This window comes from Phyllostomus discolor, chromosome 1 (assembly GCF_004126475.2).
Source record: "Phyllostomus discolor isolate MPI-MPIP mPhyDis1 chromosome 1, mPhyDis1.pri.v3, whole genome shotgun sequence".
Classification (NCBI taxonomy): Eukaryota; Metazoa; Chordata; class Mammalia; order Chiroptera; family Phyllostomidae; genus Phyllostomus; species Phyllostomus discolor.
Genome location: NC_040903.2, coordinates 185,522,132 through 185,545,997, shown reverse-complemented (window position 1 = coordinate 185,545,997; position 23,866 = coordinate 185,522,132). Strand labels below are relative to the sequence as shown.

The following is a 23,866-nucleotide window of genomic DNA, read 5'->3' as shown; positions in this document are numbered from 1 at the left end:
TTATGTGTAGAAAACTGGAGTGTTTGTAAGATGTAGTGCCTTTCAATATGTAACAAAAACGGTTCTGAAGAAGGCGCATTTGACTTAACCTGCAGGGTTGCAGCATCCCTGAGGGGACCAAGAATACTCTGGAGCAGAAGCTGTTTTTATTATTTTTTATTTTTTTTAACCTGGCATCTTCCCCTTGTAATTGTATTTCACAGAAAGAATAGAATACCTTCTCATCTTTAATGCCCTGTGGGATTTTTCTTCGGTAATTTTTTTAAACAGAGAAAAGGTAAACATGAACCTTAGAATTAAGAAGACATTCGCCCTGCCTCTTATTTGTCTTTTGGGTGGTAATGACATAAAATACAACAGTCAAGCTCAAATTGTATGGATCTATTGGAAATACAACTGTCAAAAGTAAAGAAATGGACCTAATAATTTTAAAAGCTAGGACATAAAGAAATGCATGGCAATTCAAGAGTGTAATTTTAGAGAATGATGACAATGATATGGAATAGCACATGTTTTGTACAGAAGGCAGAATTTGTACAAAATCCTTGATAATGTTTCATTCTTGTTCCGTGTTTAGATTCATCCAGTTCATTTGATATACACACCCAACAACCAACTATGGCTTCATATAATATCAAGTTTAGTTGGACATAAAGACATAACAAAGTTGGTTTTTAGACTGTGATTATGGGTTTCTTCTATTCTTACCAAAAGTAGGTACCAAAAGGTGGCAGGTTTTCTGTTTTATTTGTACAGAATATAAGACACTATTTCATTGTAAGCCTATGTGTTTTGGCTTAGTTGACCTTCTCATGGGAGAGGGCAGGTTACAAATTCATGGACATTTATAATCACAAAATGACACAAAATGCCATTACTTAGCCATTGAAGACAATCATTTTCATTTCCAATACACAGCTACTTGTAAAGATCAATGCAAAATCATTGGGGGCCTTTTGCACGCAGTGACCTTTGGTGGTCTTCGTACCACTGATTTCCTTCTGTCAAATAGAACAAAGCCACTATCTGGAAAACTGACTAACATCTAGGTGGGTGGGTTTATATGCATAAAAGAGAAATGGTAAGAAGTGAATATTCCCTTTTCTCCCCACTAGGAGAACTTCTCATCTAAATTAAACCTACGATTTTTGTTAGAATTTTCAATGTATCTTCATTTTAGTTCCTTTATCAAAAACAGTTGCTGTTAACCCTGGCTGCATATTAGTATCACCTAGAGAGCTTAAGAAAACAAAAGTAAGCCTGTACCCTTAGAGGTTCTGAATCTGTTGGGCCAAACATCAGTATTTTTTCAAAGCTCCTCAAGTGGCCCTGGCTGGTGTGGCTCAGTAGATTGAGTGCCAGCCTGCAATCTGAAAGGTCGCCAGTTTGATTTCCAGTCAGAGCACATGCCTGGGTTGTGGGCCAGGTTCTCAGTTGGGGGCATGTGGGAGGCAACCAATTGATGTATCTCTCTAACATTGATTTCTCCCTCCCTTCCCTCAGTTGCTCCCTCAGTTTCTCTCTCCCTTCCCCTCTCTCTAAAAATAAATAAATAAAATACTTTAAAAAGCAATAGTCCTTATTTTTAATCCTCGCCCAAGGACATGCTTATTGACTTTAGAGAGAGGGGAGGGAAGGGAGAGAGAGAAGGAGAGAAACATCAGTGTGAGACACACTGATTGATTGTCTCCCATGTGCCCCAACCAGGGACCTAACCTGCAACCTAGGTATGTGCCCTGTCAGGGAATCAAACCCGAGACCTTTCAGTTTCATGGGACTACGCTCTAACCAACTGAGCCGTACCAGCCAGGGTTGTGTTTAATACTTCTTAGTGAGCCCAGTCCGTAGACCAGCAGAGCAAGGGCCAATACACAAATAATGAAATGGGTGTGATCTAGGAGCAGCCAAGAAGGCAATTAAAAGAAGTCCATGTAACATTGTTGATAATGTCCTCCAGAACTGTTCAAATTAGAAAGTTTTGATTGGAAAACAGAATAAAGAAAGCGAGCTTCCGATTTCCTCCAAATTATCAAACCTTCCACGGAGAAGCCGCAGCCCCTTGTACATCACACGAAGGCTCCACTGAAACCAGCACAGTGCAGTATAGGAAGTGTGCTGCGTGTGCAAAGGAACCCCACACTTATTTTACTAATATATAAGGTTTCAGCTATAGACAAGAACATTTAAAGAGAGAGATTGAAATCCATATTATGGTAAACTATACAGATTCTACTTACAACTGAAAAAATGACACTAATGCCCAATATTGGTTAATAAAGCAAAGCTCATTCTACTCAGTGAAAATGAAATCACAGCAAAACAGTAAGCTGATAAAGCACCCATATACTGGGGTGGACAACAGTAGGTTTATAGTTGTGAGTATGCAAAAGAGTTTATTCTTGTATTATTTGTTTATTTATTAGTGTAATGTTTGCCTTATTATTGTTATTATTTCTCATCCTTACTTATGATTGATCTTTAGGTAATGGTGGCTGGTAATTCAACCTACTGTTGTCCGCCCCTGTAAACAGTAATCTTAAAAGCCACAGCAGTACTAGTATTGATTGGGCACATTTCCTGAGCACTTTACTTGCCTCATTGCATTTAATCCTCACAAACTGTATGGTGTATAAGCATGGTGTGTACATTTTATTACTATCCCATTTTACAGGTAATCAGCTGAGGCTTCTGCCAAGGCACACAGCTAGTAACGCCAGAGGCTGGACTCAGGCCTCGCCCCTCACTTCTCCATCTGCCTCAGGGGGAGATGGCTTTTCCTTCAGTGGCTTTTCTAAAAGTATGAATTATCTAGGTAATGGTGGTTGTGTGGATTTAATAATTCCTCACATTTACATAGGTTTTATTTGTCAAATGTCTTTTTTCTTAAGCTTCTCTGTTTTCTTTTGGACATAGAGAGGCTCAAAAAGGGTAAGCGACTTCCCTAAGGTTTTTGGTAAGTGGCATGTTGAGTAGTGAAGAGGCGACTCTTGGCTTCAGGTCTGGAACGCTGCCCGTGTCAGCTCTCACCCCTCTTACCGTGGTGCTGAGCTCCAGCAAGCGAGCGCTCCGTTACCTCTGCTGAGATACTTTCACGCAGGTTCTCTCTTTAGGAGCAGCAACATTTGCCAGCAAGGCAGCGATCTTAACCAGTACATGCGGTTGTTGTCGTCATCACCATTGTCATTCTGAAGTCTCCATCCGTGTCGTCAGTATGCCAGTCACTGTCCTAAGCTCTTGTTACACCCTCAAATTTTACTTTAGTAAAGATAGTTTCACAAATGTCAAGGCAGACCAATGTCGCCTTTCATCAAAGATAGTGTTTTCTTTGTACACAATATATTAGAATATATACAGATATTACAATATGACATAAATAATTACATTCATGAACTTCCTTTCTGCAGATTCTAATGAGATCCAGTGGGAGAACTGGCTTAGCAGGGGATCTGGGGATTTTTTTTTAATGACAAAACTCTCATATAAGGATAATATACCAAATGTAAGTGGTTATTATTCTATTAAAAAGTTAAAGTATTCTTTTTCACAATGTATTATCACTTACAAGAGAATCTTATAAGGGAACATTTCAAAGTTTTGGGAGAGAATAATGCCACATTATGAAAATTTCCATTTGTACAGAGAGAGGCTAAAACAAAAGCCACAAACCACCCAAAGTCCTACCACCTGCAGATGATCCATGCTAACATTTGCTGACTCTAATCTGGTATCTCTGTACCATGTCAAATGAAGCTGGAGGGCCAGGCAGGCAACCGAAACGTCTTTCATAAAACAAGATTGCACGTATTTCAAAATGTATTTTGAAATAATTAAATGGAAGAAATTGACACAGAAAGAATTGCTGAACTTCAAGTGCATGTTTCTTTATAATATGTTATTTCTACCTAAAATTAAAAAAAACTATGATAAATGTCAGTGGATTGGAATCATTTTTAATTACATGCTTTGGATTTAGACTGGACAGATGGACTCTCTGCAGTATCTTTTTTTTTTAAAGGAGATTCACCATGCATGAGAAAGAGTCACAAAAATTCTGATCTAAATTCATGTCTTCAAATCTATGATGTTTCTCAGATTTTCATGAATTAATAGTGTTTTCATTAAAAACAATATTCCTGATACCCTATGACTAAAGCATTATGATTACTCTGTGTTAATTGGGATTGTGGGATCTTTCATCATAATCAGCAGCCTCTTCATCGATTTTTCAGGTTCTCTCCCCCACCTCCTACATGCCATCCTCACTCCCACTTGCTTCTCATAATCAAAATGATATGCTTTACTCAATTCTTTTTGATCTTTGGATTAGTTAACACATTTGAGGACAGAATCTGTAAAGTAATTGATATACTTTAAATTAGTTTATAATAGAACTAAGTTCTAAATCCACTGAATGTAGCAAACAAAAGCTAATGTGGTTAGATAGTTTTCAGAATATCACCTTTCTTTTGGAAATAATTAAATGTGTGTCACCACCACAATTCCCATCCTTCTCCACATGATTTCCTCTAAGTTATGTGCTTATTGGGCCATGTGTTAATATTTACATTTTCTCACCTTTCCATTTCTTACAAAATACACACAAACATTCAAAGAAATAAAATTGTATTATAATTAAACTCATGATTTGAAAGCTAAGAATTTGACATTAATAATTCTTTAAGAGCCATTTTCTGCCAAAGCGACCATTAATAGTAGCTACATTAAAAACCTTGATAATTATAATTGTATTCCAAATATATAGAGTATATTTTGAATAAGAAAACATTGTTAAGAGTTTTAGAACTTAGAAGTATAGAGTTCTATTTCCTCCAAATATATTTGAGCTGTATTTTTAAGTTAAATCTGAGCAAAGTTGTCTTAATGTTCCACACAATCAAACCCTTAAATTCTTTTTTACTTTCTTTATGGTGAAAGGGTTAAAGAAAATATTTCAAGCATTACTTGCAAGGTCTGCGCCCAAACTGGTATTAATGTTGAACAAATGAGAAGTACAAATATAGTAGATCAAAATTTTTAGAATTTATTGTGCTTCCACTCATTTTCCAACCGCATGTTTCACATGTGGTCACGTTGTCTATCTTGTCTTCAGATGCATTTCATCAAACTGCAGGTCAAATCTAGTGGTAATAGGGGTCAGGATGGATATAATATTTTATTGAACAGAATGGAAGTACAAAGAAATCATTCCTTATCCTTATCTTACACCTTTTTAGTTCAAGAACTAGTTTTGCCATTACAGTCTTGGTCAAAATTTTAAATATCCTCATTTTTTATATAGCACTAACAACTATCTACCTCCATGATTCTTTTCCATTCCAATGCAATGATGAATTTTAGGGTGTGGCTGAGGTTTAAGATTTTGCAGCTAATTATGACTGATGACCACCGACCAAATGAATGGTTTGTATTTTGATACTGCCAGAAAGCTTAAAGAAAGAAAAAGCACATGAAGACACTAACTGTACAATACCTTGCAAACCTTCCTGGGTGCCTCTCTTGAGACTCTGTGCCCAAAGCCTGGTTTCCTCTCCATATGGCCATCTCTTCCTTTGATGCCAGTTGCCCTGTGAGACTCCGCCAAAGGAGCCCATTTGCAGGAGTTGTAGCAGGAGGAGCTGGCCACACTGTCTTAAATACTCGGCCCTGCTGTTTCATTTCCTGGCCAGGTCCACCCCATCATCACCCATCACCATGACAATGGGCCTGAGCATCATTGTGTTACCTTGGCAGCATGGAGATAATGTGGTCCTAGTGCTTAGATGGAAAACCACCAAATTCACAGAACCCTAAAAGCGGTTTTTGCCTTCAGCCCAGTCTGAAGGGTAGACATTAGAAGAATATGTTTGTGTTTGTCTCCAATGGAAAACAAGTACTGGAGATCCTCGCTGGCTGTGTCTTTGATAATCAAATCCTTCATTTTTCATTGTTCCACCAAAGCTCATATAGAGTAGATGATCATCTGTGTGGGTTAAATGCCGTGTCCTTTCACTGTCTACACACAGCACCAGGCTTAATGTCTTTCCCCTTTCAAAACACCTATAGAATTACTTAAGCGCTCAGAAACGGTGTTGGCAGTTTTCTCTGGAGAGCACACGGGCTGCGTTTAGGAGCTGTGAAGGAAGGGCCTGGAGGATGCGGCAGGTGTTTTATTGGCAAAAGTTCCGTCCAGCAGTTTCCACTCTGGGCTCAGGGTGGCTGAATTACCATTTAAAGCCTTAATTTATGTAAGAGACTTTCCAAGGCACAGGAAGCCCACGAATGTGTTGACTAGAGAAGACGTCATCTTGGAAGGTCTCTGTGGAAAGTATTGTACGTCTATTCCCGTCATGTTTCTCCAGTTTGATAGCAAAGTGAAGGAAGGTTGAAGTAGGGAAAGTTACTGTTTCTCCTTGTTAACTTTTTGAGATATTTTGTTTGCCTCGTGAAAATCAGAAATACTGCTTTGGACATTGGGTTATAAAAAGAACTGAGGTTTTCCTAGCCTTCTGATCCTTTTTTGAAGGTAGTCAATTATTAGAATCAATCATTGGAAGCTTACTAAAAAAGTAAAAGTCAACGGCATGTCACCTTTTTTTTTAAAAGTATTCAGGTGTTACTTATATTCTTCATGGTACTAGAAATAAAGCAATGAACAAAACCCATGCCCCCACTGTACTTACATTCTAGAATGGAGGACAGTCAATAAGTAAATCAGTAAAATATATAGTAAATCAGATGACTTTAAATATTATTATTATTATTATTGTAATCATTTTGAATGTCACCTTTCAAAGACCCCTTATTTGGAATGTTGATATTACCTATGAACAGGATTTTCTCAGAGTTTTTAAAAAGTACATTAACTTCTCACAGCAAGTGATGCTACTTGAAATCTTTTTTGGACCAAGATGAAATATAAATAAATACATTTAAGAATATGGTACAATAATGCAGACACTTATGCACAATTTACTGCTATTTTCTATAACTGCTACCACATTTTGCCTTATAAATAAAGTATGAATATCTGCACTGCTGTCTTCCTACTTCATATATTTCTGGTAAACTTTCTGAGTACTGCAGGCACTATTGGATCATATAATGGACTACATTTAAAATAGTTTCAGAAATTAACTTTTTTGGACTGCATCAAAGGGCTTATTTCTAGTAATTTAGCATAGCATTGTATTTTCATTTAGCTATTAATTAAAACTTTGCATCACTTCTGTTTTTCTTTTCTGTTCTTGCTTGGATTGTGCAAATGCTGGTCACACTGATTTTGGTGTTTCAAATCTGCCAGTTCACCCTTGACTCAAATTCGCACTAAAGCAGCACCAGGTGGGCTGCAGTGTGCCCCACCTGTGATCTGGGGTCTAAGGTGAGGCCACCCAGCCCAGTCCATCTGTCAGATTGATAGGACACACTGATCTCTCATTTCAAAGCCAAATGGTTTTTGGCAAAGCAACTTGTACTTTTTATAATCTGCAGAACAGTACGGTAATTTACGTGTTCTGGTGAGTGTGCTTAGCGTGTACTCAGGTGTGCAGCTTCTCATCTGACCTTTCTGTGTTATGAGCACATTGAAGGAAGAGAAAAGTCATCTGTACTTTGTTGTACCCAAAGACTACTTGGGGTAATTTATTGCAGTTACAGAATTAATTTATATCCTTTTTAACTAAGATTCTAAGGAAACTTTATTCAAATATTCATTTTTCTGGTTTGGGTACTATAAAGCTTCCTACATAAGCTTACATCACTCTAAACAAAACTAAAATGTGAAAACTTGGCATTCACACAGCAGATTGGGAACACAGAAACTCTCTCCTCTGATCACACTTCAACACTTCCTACCCTTCCCAGTGAATCACCAGAGCTTCCGGCTATTTCCCGGCACTCTGACCACGCACAGCCAAGTGCCATTCTCCCAGCCCATCAGCCCAGCCATCTTCCCTGCCTGTTGTTCCCAGCCCGAGCCCAGGGCTTTCATCTGAACTCTGTCCCCTCTGATCTTTGACTCCCCTGACCGTGCTCCTTTGCCAGGTCACAGCCCTGGTCAGCCCCACCGTCCACTGCCCAGAACGCCCAGCCTCCATCCCTGTCTATTGGACCCACGGGAGATGCTTGACTTTGCCCAAACCCTCTACTTTCTGGCAGTCCTTTTACCCACTTTGAATTGTTACCGTATTCTGAATCAGTGCTGTCCAAATGTGGAGACACATAGTAATTTAAAGTCTTCTAGTAACCACGTAAAAGAAGAAATAGGTAAAATTGATTTTGATAATATTTTATTAAATCTAATGTATCGATAGGATTAACCTTTCAACAACAACAAAAAATCAATATAAAAACATTAACGAGATACTTTCCTCCCCTTTTCGGACAAAGTCTGAAAGCTGATCTGTAGTTTCCACTTGCAGCACATCTCAGATGGGACTAGCCCTTTTCCAGGGCTGGGCGCTGCCTGTGGCTCGTCACTGCTCTACTGAGCAGTGCAGGTCTCAGCTTTTCTTAGTCTCTTCACATCCTGCCCCAGCCGCCTCAAACTCAGGGAGACCTCAGGACTCATTTTCCAGGGAAGACTTGAGTGCACCTACCCCCAGCCACTTCATGTCACACTCTTTCCACCTCCACACGCATCTGTGGCACAGCCCTCCCTTTCCACTAACATTTCCAGCTTTTGCTCAGCCGAAAGGTTAACTTGCTGCTCCTCCTCCTCAGACTACCCTTCTATTTACCATCTTCTGTATTACTTCGAACTTCCCACCACCTAAGCAACCACAGTTTCTTTCATCCCTTAGTCTCTCCTCTCTTGGAGGTTTTCTCCATTCTCATGACTTTGATCATCATTTCCACTCAGAATACATCCAAATGTAGGGTCAGCCCTTTTTACTAAATTTCAGTCCTGCATTTCCAGTGGCCTACTGTACATATTCATCTGAGTATCATGGGAATGTGATATTACTGGCATTTAACTCATGGCTACTGAAGCAAGCCCTAGGGGAAAAATCATTTAATTTCCATGCTTTAAAAAGATTAATACATATCGTGTGTAATTGTCAGCTTCCTCTCATCCCTGATCCCCGTCCCATCTCTACCCCAGGCTGTGTCAGAATGCCCTGTTTTGATGTCATCACAGAAGAACCCGAAGGTGTAAAGTGTCAGCCTTTTCCCATGCCAGTTCACCATCAGATTTCCTATTTTTGTCAGAGAAATTAATCACTCAGTCACCCAGCTTTGAAATGTTGCTTTCACCCTTAATTAGCTCTTCCTCCTTTCTCCCACAGCTAATTAGTCAGTGTTCTTGTCAACTAATCCCTCATAATATTTCCCTTTACCCACCCCACTTCCTTAAGAAATCGTTCACCACACTCACAAACCACCCCACGTCCATGGCACCAATCGCAGCATGATCTCTTCCTTGAGATCAACTCTTACCACCTCTGACGACACAAGATGCACTGGCATGAGTGCGGCGTTCTTTAAATGAGTGTCCAGTCTTCCCAGCTAGATTCTTAAAAGCAGGGACAAAGTTTTATGACCTCTTCATTCCTGTGATTACTGGATAAATACCTGACCAATAACTATTCACTGCTGATAATGAGACATTTTTACTTAAAGAAAATTTTCATTTTAAATATCTAGCTCTGGGAGCAGATTTAAACATAATCAGGTTGCCCAGAATAATTTTGCATACTTTCGGGGACGTTTAACATAGAGCCATAAAATGTGAGAGAGGCAAGTGTTTTGTCATGGAGAAATCTTCAAACTTAGGTTCTGATCTTGCTTCTCCTGTTAACTAGTCAGTAGACAAGTTTCTCAATGTGTAACTTCCTCGATTGTTAGAGAGTGGTCCCCCTTTATCTGTGGGGCATGCGTTCCGGTCCCTTAGAACGCCTGAAGCCTCAGGTAGTGCAGAACCCTATGTGTACTGTTGTTTCCTATATGGACACACCTATGATAAAATTTAGTTTATCAGTTGGGCACAGGAAGAGATGAACAACAAAACATAATAAAGTAGAACGGCTGTAACAACACACTGTAATTAAAGCTGTGTAACTGGCTTTGGGGCTGTTATTAAGTGAACTGAGGGTTGCTGAACACAAGCACTGTGCTACCTCCACAGCCCCTCCGATAATGTAGACGCTGCTAAGGGGCTGCCAGGTGGGAGCGCATACAGCCGTGGATGCGCTGGACATGGGGGTGATTCGCATCCCGAGTGGGACAGAACACAAGGGAGCAAGATTTCGTCACGCTACTCAGGACAGCGTTCATTTTAAATTATATGTGTTTTTATTTAGGAAAATTTCCATTTAACTTCTTTAGACCACAGTAGACCACAGAAAGTAAAACTGTGGATAGGGGAGACTCCTGTATACCTGTCTGAGGAGTTCGTTGTAAGGCTTAAATTAAGCACTACCTGAATGCATTTCGAACATTTGAGGATCTATGTAAATAGGTAATCATGTCATTAAAGTGCCCTGAGTCAACATCCCATTGATGTTCTAGGACAGCTCTTTTGTTAACCTCCCCATTAGAAACCTCCAGCATCTTTAGCAAGTGGATTGGAAGACCTCTTGTGTGGTGATTCAGTACCAAACGAATGCTGGTGAGTTAACAGTTCGTGCTCCCCGCTCAGTTCTTCAAGGGAAGCCTGGGCCCGCCACCTGCTGTTCCAGAGCTGTTTAAACAGGAGGCCGAGACTCCGAAGGCTCTTCTGAAGGATACCACTTTTTATTGAGTTTATTGGGGTGACATTGGTTCACCAAACCATACAGGTTTCAAGTGTACAGCTCAACAAAACATCTGCATTCTGCATCGGGTGCCCATCACACACAGTCCCTTTCTGTCCCCGTTTATCCTTGCTTTGCTCCCCTCCACCTACTATTTTTAATGGGTGCTAAGCAATCCGAGAAGTGGAGACTCACTTGGAAATAGCAAATTCTCTCTGCTCTTTGCCTGAAATCTACTCACAAGGCTTCCCATGCCCCTTCACATTTCAGAGGTAGGTGCAGCACACCTAGCCTTAGGAGTACCCCCCCTTTCGACAAGTCAGGCTGCCTTAGAGCATACAGTTGACCCTCGAATGCTGCAGGGATTACAGACGCTAACCCTGGAGCAGCTGAGAATCGGAGTATGAGTACAGAGGGCTCTCTGCCCCCACTGATGCCCAAACGTGGATTGAAAACACAGTTGACGCCCAGACGACACAGGTTTGAGCTGCTCGGGTCCACTTTCACTCGGAACAGCACTGCTTTTCCTCTGCTCCTGGGACCTGTTTGTAGAACTGACCCCACTCAAAAGAGCAGAAAAAAGCTTTGTTTCACTCACCCAAATATTTATGATTCTTTCCTCTACTTTTTTTAAAGATTTTATTTATTTTTAGAGGGAGGGGAAGGGAAGGAGAGAGGGAATGAAATGTCAATGTGTGGTTGTCTCTGGCGCCCCCTACTGGGGACCTGGCCTGCAACCCAGGCATGTGCCCTGACTGGGAATAGAACCAGTGTCCCTTTGGTTTGCAGGCCCACGCTCAATCCACTGAGCCACACCAGCCAGGGCCTTTCCTCTACTTCTTACATTGTGAAAGTGTTGTGGGTAAAAGGGAGCAAACTTTTGCCCAGGGAATGGCTGACTACAGTAACCTTGCTGAGTTCATGTCATTGCTGGACCAGGTAGTGGTGGTGGGTGGGGAGTAGGAGGGGGTGGGTGACCGATAAGCTTAGATGTCAATTCTCTCTGCTGCTTCCGATTGCTGGGGTGCCCACTGTCATAACAGAGCCTCCCCACCCTTAAACCTGATTTACTCTCTAGCCAGCCTGAGGTAAGTCTGCTGTCTAGGGTAATTCTCTGCTCTGTAACTTTTCTTGTGTCCCCTCTGCAGTGCCAGGGCTTTCACTAGGTTATGGGGCCTTGTCTGCTAGTTACACTCAAGGGTGTGATGGGAGCGGCTCCCTGCTCTCTTCTGCCCGTCACCTTCATTTTCCTTGGGGCCGATGCCTGGCATCCAGTTCCGTCAGGCAGATGCCTCCCGCTGGGCACTGCACGTAAAGCTGGAGGTGTGAGCAGCTACCATCTTCACTTGGTTGCCCGATGGAAATTTTGTGTCTTGTTTTCTCTTTCTAAAAATCAATTAACATAGCATTCTAAAAAAAAATTGTTGCAACAACATGGATGGACCTTGAAGGTACTATGCCAAGTGAAGTTAAGTCAGACAAAGAGATACTGTGTGACATCACTTGCATGCCAAATCTAAAACATCTAAACTCATGGAGAAACAGAGAGGAATGGTGGTTACTGAAGGTCGGAGGGGGGGACGTGGGGGTGTTGGTCACAGGGCACAAACTCATATGTGAAGACGAGTAGGATGTGGAGCTGATGGACAGCATAGAGATTGTAGCCCACCATTGTGTTCGATATGGTTCAAAGATGCTAGGAGACTAGATCTTAAACATTCTCACCACAAAAAAGAAACTAACTATGTGACATAGTAGAGGTGGTAGCCAATGCTGCGGTGGTAATCACATTACAGTATACAAATATATCAAATCAATACCTTCAACTTTCATAATGTTATACGTCAATCCTATCTCAATTAAAAAGTTTACCATTTGCCTAACTGGGCAATAAATTTCCATGCATTCTTAAGCAAGGCTTTTGTGCTTTTTAAAAATAACCTGGTGACTGGGATATTCAAAATATTTCCATTTTGTATCACATTTAAAGCACCAGGGCTTTATTCTTTTGAATTTATTTTTTTTCTAAGTTGAAAGAGGGAAATAAGTGAATGATGGATGTGATATAGATTTTAAAGTTTGTATTCCAGATTCTTAAGTCACAAAATATTAATGAACAAATGATGTACAAAGGGGTTTAATCCAGATGTCAGCTCCTGGGTTTCTGGAGGCAGAAACCCGCCACCACGCTCCCGAAGGCACCACTTGCCTGAACCTCTCTGTTCACTGCGGCTGCTCTTTCTTAGCAGCACAAACACTTGTATGACTGAGGTACACAGCCACAAGCCACCATGGAGACAGAAAATCGTCAGCAGGGCATCAAGATACACACAGCCAATGCCACCCAAAGGAGGAGAACTGGTTCTTCACACAGTCTTCTGTATTTTCAGCTTCACTCCAAAGTCACACAATTTGGGTCCCTCTACAGAATGCGTAGCCCAAGGGGATACGTTCATAGAGATATGGTTGCTGGAGATTCCATAGCCTTTTCTTACCTGTGAATTTATGAACTATCTACAGGGATAGAAAAGATACTTCTAAAGCAAAATGAAGTGACAGTAAGTGCCCTGGGCAAAGCCCCATGTCCACTCACTCGTGTTTAGGGACCCGAAGGCCACTGAGAACCTTGGCCGGTGAGCCGCTACCACCACCGCCGCCACAGCAGCAGCAGCAGCAGCCCCTGAGGCCCTGCCCGTGGTAAGTGGTGTGTGCTTTGTGTCTCCTTCCCACAGCGATCGACCTGCTGTACTGGCGGGACATCAAGCAGACGGGGATAGTGTTTGGGAGCTGCCTGCTACTGCTCTTCTCCCTGACCCAGTTCAGCGTCGTGAGTGTCGTGGCCTACCTGGCCCTGGCCACACTCTCGGCCACCATCAGTTTCCGCATCTACAAGTCTGTTTTGCAAGCTGTGCAGAAAACCGACGAGGGCCACCCTTTCAAGTGAGTGTCCCAGCCAGAGCCGCCGCTGCCCAGCCTCTCACGGGGCTCTTTCCCTCTGCCTCTCTTTCCCTCCCCTACACGTTGGATCCTGTTTCTCCGAGACCTCTTAAGAGCCCCCTTTAACACCCTGTCTTTGATATCTGATGTTTCTGGTGAATTTCCAAAACAAACTCATCATCCCTATTCTAAAATTTATTGCTCTGTTGATTTTTATTTTAATTACTACTAGGTAAATACTTAAATTTAATAAATTTATTTATAGAAATTTAACAAGTTTATATTTAGTGTTAATATATTTTAATTATTACTAATAGTAATCACAATTCATGATATGTATACAATGTTTTATAATTTAAAAAAGGTTTCGACAGTGAATCCCCCCAACTCTATGAAGGAGGCAGGGCATTATAATCTTATTTACAGGTGGAAAAACCTGTAAATAAGAAGTAAAGTGACTCACCCAAGGTCACATGGCCAGTAAACAGCACAGAGCAAGGACCAGGGTGTTTGGACTTTTACTTCTATGCTGTCTCTGGAAGTTTAACACCAAAGGGCCAATTTTCTTAGTGGTGCAAGGTTCATTAATAGTCTTACGATGTTCCCTTGCCTGCATTTCTATACCGGGGAAATGTGACTGGAATGAACAGTGAAGAGGAGCACATGTGTTTAAGGCGGTTTACTCAGAGAGCACAGGAAATGTGGCAGAGGGAGGAATCAGCTCTGCCAGCTGCATGCCGCCCACCTGCTCCCCAGTTTACCTCCTGGTTCCAGATCATGAACTTGGGCACTTGTAGCTGTGTCAGAGCCACCCCTGCCCAGCTCCGGCCCTAGAGTGCAGGCTGCACTGCAGGTGTCCCCACCTCCAGTAACAAGGGACAGTTCTGCCTCAGGATGACAGTGGTTTCTCAGCCAGCCCCAGAATTCACCGGGAAGCCTCCTTGCAGTGGCTCACCCTCACCAGTCAGCTGAGTCAGGCTTCAGTGTGCTGGGCTCCGGCAAGGGGAAACGGCTGTGTACGGGACATCCCTTCGCAGCCCCCGGCTCCTGGCTGTCATGTCAAACCCAGTCAGAGTCTGAGTGTTCCTGCTCTTGGGATGTATTTCAGCTTCTTCCAATGCAGAGCTAAGGGGCTTTTGGGGCTCTAACTTGTCTACACAAGGTCACATCCCAAGGCAGGAAGAGTGGAGCGGAGTGCCATGTGACAAGAGACACGAATTTAGCGTCCTGCCCTGCCCCCGCCTCTGCTGTCAGCCGTCCAGGCCAGGATGGCTTTTCCCACGTTCTTGGGCCCCGAGAGAGTCAAGTTACAGGGGGAGCTTCTCTTCCATTTGGTGTATTTCTTCCCATATCCAGCATAGGACCACGAGTGTAACTACAGTTTGCCTAGCTACTTTCTCTTCCTTTAGGAGACCATTTTAAAATGTAGAGCTGTCCTTTGGCTGAACTGCTTTTCTCAGTAAAAGAAATACCTAATTCCAAATACGTTTTGAATCAAAACATACTATCTAGACAAATCAATATTTTTCTGTTTGTTTTTTCTATACGGGAGAACATCTATAATATTTAAATGTAAACTCTCCAAAACTCGAGCTAAATGCTGCTTTCTTTCCTCCTTCCACCCCAATTCCCACAGTCAGGTAAGCACTGTAAGAACCACAGGATATCCTTGCGGCAGACCGCGCCTGTCTCAGAGCACAGGGAGGGTGGAGCGCGGAGGAGGGGCCTCTGGGAGGACCGAGGCCAAAGTGGAGGACCGACTACTTGCTTATTTCTGAGGAGCCTGGTTATTAACCCAGGAATTAAACTGATCCTTTCCAACAAATGAAAAATGCAGTTACCAAAGATACCTTTCTTTTTCTTTTTTCTTTTTTTTTGGGGGGGGGGGGGCGTTAATATTTATGTACATGATTCTCTTTTTAAACTGAATTTATTGGGGTGAGATTCCTAACAAAACTGTGTAGGTTTCCGGCGGACCCTTCTGTCATGCATCACCTGCAATTGTGCTGTGCGCTCACCACCCAGAGTCAGGTCTTCTGTCACCGGCTCTTTTCTCTCCACGCTCCTCTGCCGCCCCACCCCCGTGCCCTGTTGAACCCCCGCACTACTGTCTGTGTCTATGAGTTTTTTTGCTGTCAGTCTGTTTTCTGTATTTATGTGACCGCTTCTATTTTTCTATTTGTGTATGATTTCATTCATATGTGGAATCTAAAGAACAAAATTAACAAGTACAGATACCTCTCTTAACAGAACCAGTGAGCATTTTAATATGGCCCAGCTCACTTGAGTTTTCAGAGCTCTCTACATGAAATCTTGGGAGAACTTTCCAGAATTTGAATATGAGATTTCAAGTGTTTTAGAAGACAAACAATAATTGGCAGCTAGGATTTTCAGACATTTCAGAAAACTGTTTAGAAACATAATTCACGTCTACTCAGCCAAGAAGAAATGAGGACTTTCACGATTACCGAGTGGGCCAGGGAAATCGAGTGCATTCAGCGAATGAGCTGATTTGGACGGTTGCTGTGAGTTGCCAGCTCAGACTATCATACTGTCCTTGGGGAGCAGAAGCAGTCAGAGCACCCACTAGGTGCCATGATCCTCACATCCCGCAGTGCCCTGGGTTAGGTGGCCTGCAGCCCACGGGCTGGCATACACCCCCAGGGTGACCGGCTGTCACGCTCGGAGAAAAGGCAGGGCAACTGGGCTGTTCTGGGATTCGGTCTGATGGAGCGCTCTGTGGGGACGGTTTGTTGGCAGGGCCTACCTGGAGCTCGAGATCACCCTCTCACAGGAGCAGATCCAGAAGTACACGGACTGCCTACAGTTCTACGTGAACAACACGCTTAAAGAGCTGAGGCGACTCTTCCTCGTCCAGGACCTGGTGGATTCCTTAAAAGTATGATTGCTTATGCTATTCACTCGGCAGTCTTGAGTTTTGTTTTCTTCTAAAGGTATAATATAATAAACCCAAACCCACATAATGGGGGCTACAATGCAATTGGTAATTACACTGTAGAGTCAGAAGACTTCCAGGTGTGTGGTACCGTGGAGCTCATCCAGGCTCAGCTCCCATTTTATGGACACTGGCACAGTGGCTCCAAGAGGCGAAGACCCTTGCCCGAGCTTGCCCAGTGAGTCACTGGCAGAGCTGGGATCCAGCCTGGCTTCCACAGCTGCTAGTTCTCTACTGCCTGTGACTTTACCAGGTGGCTTCTCCTTGCCGTTTTCAATTCCTCTGCTGATTTCCTGAAGTTAATTTAAAAATAAAAATCTAGTCTGAGGAATGTGAAACCCAGGGGCTTTTCCATTGAAATAAACTCGGGAATCTACTAACAGTGAGATGGCCAAGTGTCCTAACACAGTGTGGGCTGTGGGACTGAGCCCCTGGGCAGAGGCCCTAGGCACCTGAGTGTCATTCCTGGTGCTGTCATTGAACTCACCTCACTTCTTTGAAGGAGCCGCTTTGGCCGCCTAACCACCCTCAGCTTATATATAAAACCACAGTCAGTCAACAGGACCCTGGCCAGACTGTCGTGACTTCCCTGTGCTCCCAGAACACATTGTACATACCAGGCAGGAATCTTGTACTGTGGGCTTCCTGGTAACTGTCCTAGGAAGCGCAGAAGGAAAAGTGAGTGATGTGGCCTTGACCCCCAAGGTGCTTTCCTGGAATAACATCTTACCAAGTAATGACTGAGGAGAGATACCAGGGAGAACATGATTATTTACCAGAGGGCTCTTAAAGTGACATTTCTACTGGTATTTGTAATGTAAATATTGTGAGCTAGAGCAGGGGTCAGCATGCCTTACCTGCAAAGAGCCATGTAGGACATATTTCAAGCTTTGTGGCCCACGGGCTCTGTTGCCATTGTGGCAGAAAAGCAGCCAAAGACAATGTGTACATGCCTGTTCGTGGTCATGTGCCTGTAAAACTTGATGAGTGCATGAAATTGACTTTCCTATTATTTTCCCACAGCACAAAATGGTATTCTTGTTTTGATTTATTCAACCATTTAAAAATGTAAAATCCATTCTTAGCTCATGGGTCTGCACAAAAACAGGCCGAGGGCGGTAGATTGCTGACCTCTGCCCTAGATTGTTATCTCATTGAGTCCCTTGGGTCTTACAGCAGAGAGGTCCAAAGGGTTCTGAGAAAAGGAAAGACAGGATCCTCTTCCAGCAATTCTGTGACAAGCTTTAAATGCACCTTCATTTCCTATTGAAATCATGATATATTTTGCCTCAAATTCTAATCCAAAAAGAAGTCAGTGAAATGAGACACTTTTCGGTCACAGTGTGAGAAGTCGTTACAGTCATTTCATGTTTCAGTTTGCAGTCCTGATGTGGCTTCTGACTTACGTTGGCGCTCTCTTCAACGGCCTGACCCTGCTGCTCATGGGTAAGGACAGAGGAGAGCATTGCGCCCTCCCGCACACCCTCCCTGAGCACAGAGCTTCCTAGGCTGTTAGTGGTTAGCCTGTGCTGATGGGGTCCTGGGAACAAATGCCAGATTTCCCTGAGTGCGGAGCATTTCCCTGACCATAGTTCACTAAGGAGTATAGTACATAGTACACATTCATAATGAATTCCTTAGTCTGGAGTAGTTTTTTTTTTTTTGTAGCCGCAACGTTTTGGGCATTTTTTGGCTTCATAGATATATATGAATACATATATCTGTTTACAATGGCAGTTATGGACAGAAATCCATTGTCATTTTAGGAGGGCACAGAAGTGTCCAACTGGCAGCCCACAGGCCACACGTAGCCCAGGGTGGCTATGAAGGTGGCCCAACACAAAATCATAAATTTATTTAAAACATTGTGAGATTTTCTTGTGATTATGTGTCGCAGTGTCACGTATAATAAATGTTATGTGCACTCTTCTTCCAGTGTCACCCAGAGATGCCAAAGTTCGGACACCCCTGGTCTACCTTGTTCTCAGGATAACGATTTAATGCCTGCAAAGGGCTCAGCATCCCCTTGTTTCCCTATGAGCTGCCCTGTATTCATTTATCTAGAGTGCTGGCTATTATAAATGCTATCATACCGCATAACTGTATCAGCTTGTATGTACAAGCTTATATAATGATAACCCTCAGAATCCTGATACTCTTCTTTGTTTTTTATCCCAGCTGTGGTTTCAATGTTTACTCTACCTGTAGTGTATGTAAAGCACCAGGTAAGTTCTATGTGATGTCAAACATTCATATTACATTTTGACCTCATGAACTTTGGATGTACTCATGATTTCCTCCTTCCTGTAGGCACAGATTGACCAATATCTGGGACTTGTGAGGACTCACATAAATGCTGTTGTGGCAAAGTAAGTTGCATGCTGCAATTAATAAAAAGGAGACACTGTCTTAAGCAGGCATACAAGTGGATGGGGTGGGGGGAATAAAAGGATAATAAAATGATAGATTGATTTATGATCACTCATTCACTTACATGAGTCATATTCATGCTCTCTCCAATGGTATTATTTCAGAAAATAAGTATAAATTTTAAAACTCTCAAACAAAACTTTTGCTGGTTTATTTCAGGTTTTATGATGAATAAGGGTTTCTTCTTTTTACTCAACCAAATCACATAATGTATTTCTTCATTTTCTTTTTCAGTTACAGTTTGCATTAATTAACATCTTGTATTAGTTTCAGGTGTACAGGACAGTGGTTACACAATCATGTACTTGACAAAGTGGTCCCCCTGATACGACCTCAAGTTCCTACCTGACACCACATACAGTTACTACAATGGTGATGACTGTATGCGCTGTGCGGTACTCTACATCCCTGTGACTGTTCTGTCACTACCAACTCATATGTCTTAGTCCGCTCACCTTTTGCACGCAGTCTCCCAACACCCATCCCCTCTGGCAGCTGATGGTTATGGACACAGAGAGCAGACACTGATGGCTGTCAGAGGGGAGAGGCATTGGGAGGCTGGGCAAAAACGATGGAGAGACTGAGCAGAACCAGTCAGTGGTTTCGGAGCAGTCACAGGGATGTGGAGACAGCACAGGGAACATGATCAATAACCTGGTAATGAGTGTGTACAGTGCCAGGTGGGTTCTGGAAATATCGGGGTCAGGGGACACTTTGTGAAGCATGTGATTGCCTAACCACTATGCTATACACCCAAAACAAATGCAAAAATCATATTGAATGCCAACTGTAATTGAAAATCAGAAAAGAAATGTGTTTATGAACACTCACATGAAAAATGATAATTTTTGAAATATTGAATTAATCACCTAAGCTTAGCAACAACATGTAGTGTCACAAAAAATGCCATTAATAACACTTGTGATTCATGCCCTTTTCATGCTGTCTTTTTAGGATTCAGGCGAAAATCCCAGGCGCTAAAAGGCACACTGAGTGAGCTGATATCACACTGGGACGGGACACAGACAGGAATGTCCTGAGCGGTAACAGTTCTGTTCTTACGTGTTCCAGCACATCGATTGTTTCTCCCCCCAGTACCATAATCTTACAGACAAACGTGAAAACAGCTGTTTTCAGGCTGTTTCTGTACTCTTAGGATATTTAAGTCACTTGTGTCAAGCACTAAAGTAGAGAGAAAAGTTTATTAGATGTGGTTTTTAGTTTGGTGTCGCTACACAGCAAAGTGCATGATGGTGAGAGCCCCAGCTGTCTGTCCAACCTCTGTGCCCCCCCCACCCCCAGCTTCCGCAGCTTCTGACGCTCCCTGGGGCCAGGCCTGCCCTGCCCAGCGCACTGATGCCCGCAGTGGAAATCGCTTTTCTGTCCTTCAGTTGCTGGTCGGGTTATCTTTAATAACAATATATAGAGTTGTAGACTGATGTTTTAGTGTTTTTCCAACACACGTAGTGTAAAAGTAAAAACTGTCGCCTGAACTTAGGGTAATCAGTTTTGTATAACTTAAAAGAATTGAATAAATAAACTAAAAACAAACATTCAGTACTTTTGTTGTGTGGGACTGATGGGCTGACTTACATGTATGGTAACGAGAAAGTACCAGCATGTTAACTTTATTACAATTTGTATTCCCTTCTCTGTAGTTCCTAATGGACTTAACTATGGACTCTGGATATTTGCACTTATGTACTTGATACTGAAGAGTAAATAAATGTTACTAAATGTGAGAATTCTCCCTCTCTCCTTGTGGTCCTACCAGAAAATGCAAAGGTCATAAGAGATGAAATCTCCCGAGGACGAGCTGGGAAGGCTGAGACCAAGTGCTCACTTCACTCCTGGCTCCTGGACCACATGGTCCACCCCAGCCTGGTGTATGGCTGCTTTGGGCTAGTAGTAGAAGTCACCAGAGAGTAGTAACACTGGAAAATACTCTTCACACTAGACGATGGGATTGATGCAGATATTTTAAATAGTGTTTTTTCCTTGAAAATGACATACATCCTTCCAAAACTTCTTATAATAACATGTAACACAGCACTGGCATGAAGTTATTGCAATTGCTATGAACTCTTTTGGTGGTTACTTACTGAGCACCTGCTGTGTGCCAAGCACTGAGAATGGGGCCGGGAATAAGAAAGACTACACTTCCTGTCATCACTGAGATAAGTCTTCAAACAACTGCTCTGTTTTTGGTCGGAAGTCCACTTGCATACTTGGTTTCATTGTCAGAGTCAAAAGTCAAGGGTGATGAGGAAGAAGTGGATGAAATTGTAGCAGTGGGAGGAATGAACGTGGGAAGAGAAAAGAAGGAAAACTTACAAAGGCTGCTTTGGACCAGTTTTGTGCATAGGTTTCTATGGTCTCCATAGGTGCATGGAGACCACAGGGCAACTAGACACTGTACCAACAGCCAAGATGGGGGAGATGAGAGGTGGTGATGTGCAAATGCTAAGGAAATAAAGGGCAGCACAAAGTGGCATCAACAGAGAAGGTGGACTTTGGGGATGGGTCCCAATGTGGATTTCCCAAGTGGAGAAGTTTCATTCCAGTGTAAAGAAAACATGAAGCAAGGCGCTAAGACATGGAAGTGCATGGCCTTAGCCTGAGTAATAGCTGAATTGGTTGTCAGGTATGTGGGTGGGAATGGTTGTGCCAGGTGAGGCTGAAGGGCTGGGTCCAGATCACATGGGAAAAAAATGCCAAGGTGCTTGGTCTTTTTCTCCAGATCTCAGAGACTCCCACAAACACAACTGTATCCTACCCAACAGCAAACAGGTGTGAACTGACTAGGACTCTACTAAAGCAGCTACAGTGAGACTAGAAAGGAGCTACTTCCCTGACCCTTCACATCAGCCTCACCTGCCAGGCACCACCGATGCACACAGGAATGGCTAGGAGAGTTCACATGGAGGGAGATGGGACTAGAGCTGGTGTTGGATTTGAAACAGGGTTTCAAGAGCAAGGCCGACCTTGAGAATTAGCACCTCCTTGGAATTTGCACCCTGGGCAGCTCGCATACCTCACCTTCCTCAGCTCTGTCTGATAACTAGCTGATCAGGAGGATGCAATACCATTTTGAGAAGAGAAAGCCCAGAAGACCTGGTTTGGGGAAGAGAATAAGCTTACTTTGGTGCCTCTTATTTTTTATGGTTACCAGATAAGGAAGTGGATTTTTAATGTTTCTTTTTATTGTATTTCATTGTTTATGCTATAACAATTGTTCCCCTTTTCCCCCATTGCCCACCTCCGCCCAGCACCACCCATCCCTCGGGCCATCCCCTTATTGTAGTCTGTGTCCATGGGTCAGGCGCATATGTTCTTTGGTTTGGTGGTAATGAACCCCTTTAGCTGCTTTAATTTTGTATTTTATCCCTGGGAATTTCAATTTGTTTTGCAAACAAGTAGCACATGCATATATTTTCACAATTTGAAGATACAAGGATCTCAAAGAGATGTTTGCACCCCAGGTTGACAGCAGCCTTCTCCACAATGACAAACAGGGGGAAGGGCAGGCGCCCCCGGGGGGGTGAGGAGGGAGAAAGGACAAACAGGACGTGGCCCACCCAGTAGACTATTATTCGGCGCCCCCAACAGGCTACAATAGGGATTAACCTGGAGGACACCGTGCCCTGAGAAAGAAGTCAAAGACAAAAAGGCAAACACAGCATGATCCCACCTGTATGAGGTACCAGAGGGACCAAGTTCACAGAACTGGGAAGTGGAGGGATGGTGGCCAGGGGCTGGGAGAGCAGGACTGGGTAGAGTCCGTTGGTGGAAGATGAAATGTGTTCCGGAAAGGGGTGCTGGAGTCGGCTGCACAACACAGTGAATGCACATGATGCCAGAGAAGTACACACGAAATGGTTAAATCGTAAATTTTATGGATTCTATATATTTACCACAATCAAAAACAAATAACAAAGGTATAAATAGCACAAAAATAACGCTTCCACTGCTGTCTAAGAGCCAACCCACTCGTTCACCCAAAACACCAAACATCACCAGATTCTGTGTATATACAAAGAAAGCCTGTGCATATACAAGCAAATAGAGAGAGACAAGTCCACATGGGGAGGAACTGAGGCCTCCCCCCAACAACTGCCACCACCTTGGCAGCCACATGACCAGACCCACCTGGAAAGGGACCCTCCAGCCCTCCTCACCTGGCCTTCAGATGACTTCAGCCCTGGCCAAGCTCCTGAGAAACCTCCTCAGAGACCCAGAGGCACACTGCCCCAGCCACTCCTAAGCCCTTGACCCGCAGAAACTGTGAGGAACATTTACTGTTGTTTCAGGCTGCTGTTTTCATGTGATGCATTACATAGCAGCAGATCAGCAGTGCACTGTGTGGGGCAGGGGTTCAGCAGACAGACCGAGACCCTCTGTGCTGGGAGATTCATGCACGGTGCCCTCGTAGTGGGAGGGGCTTTGGCCCCAGGCCCCAAGTCTTCCCTTTTACTACATCTGCCATGCCATCCAGCCATAGACTGTCAAGGGTACAAAATAGCTTGACGCCTGTCATGGGAATAGGACAAATGTGCAAATGTAAAGTAGGGTTTTGCTGTTTGGGGGATTGCAAGCAGAGCAACAAGAGAGTTTACTCATCCCCAAGCTTTCAGACAGGGGATGAGGCCAGACTTCATGGGACCACGTGTCCCATGGCTAGAGCTCCTGTAGAGAGGGAGCCTGCCTGGAATGCGTCTGCTTTATAGGAAAGGGGAGGCAGGGGACATCTCACATCACCCACATGGAAGCTGCTTCATGAACGAAATGGTCTCCCTAGGAAGGGGCCTCTACT

The 23,866-nt window shown here is 43.2% G+C and overlaps 1 protein-coding gene across 3 annotated transcripts in view; it reads left to right on the top strand.

Annotated features, from left to right (window-relative positions):
* Nucleotides 1–20,321, top strand: part of RTN1 (reticulon 1) — a 166,872-nt gene extending 146,551 nt beyond the window's left edge. For all 3 annotated transcript variants that reach the window (XM_028508017.2, XM_036010565.1, XM_028508018.2), the window contains 6 exons: nt 13,463–13,670; nt 16,428–16,566; nt 18,000–18,069; nt 18,802–18,848; nt 18,934–18,992; nt 20,008–20,321. In XM_028508017.2, the coding sequence (XP_028363818.1) occupies nt 13,463–13,670; nt 16,428–16,566; nt 18,000–18,069; nt 18,802–18,848; nt 18,934–18,992; nt 20,008–20,050 (566 nt within the window). In that variant the 3' untranslated portion in view covers nt 20,051–20,321. The remainder of the gene's footprint in view (nt 1–13,462; nt 13,671–16,427; nt 16,567–17,999; nt 18,070–18,801; nt 18,849–18,933; nt 18,993–20,007) is intronic.
* The last annotated feature ends 3,545 nt before the right edge of the window (nt 20,322–23,866 follow it).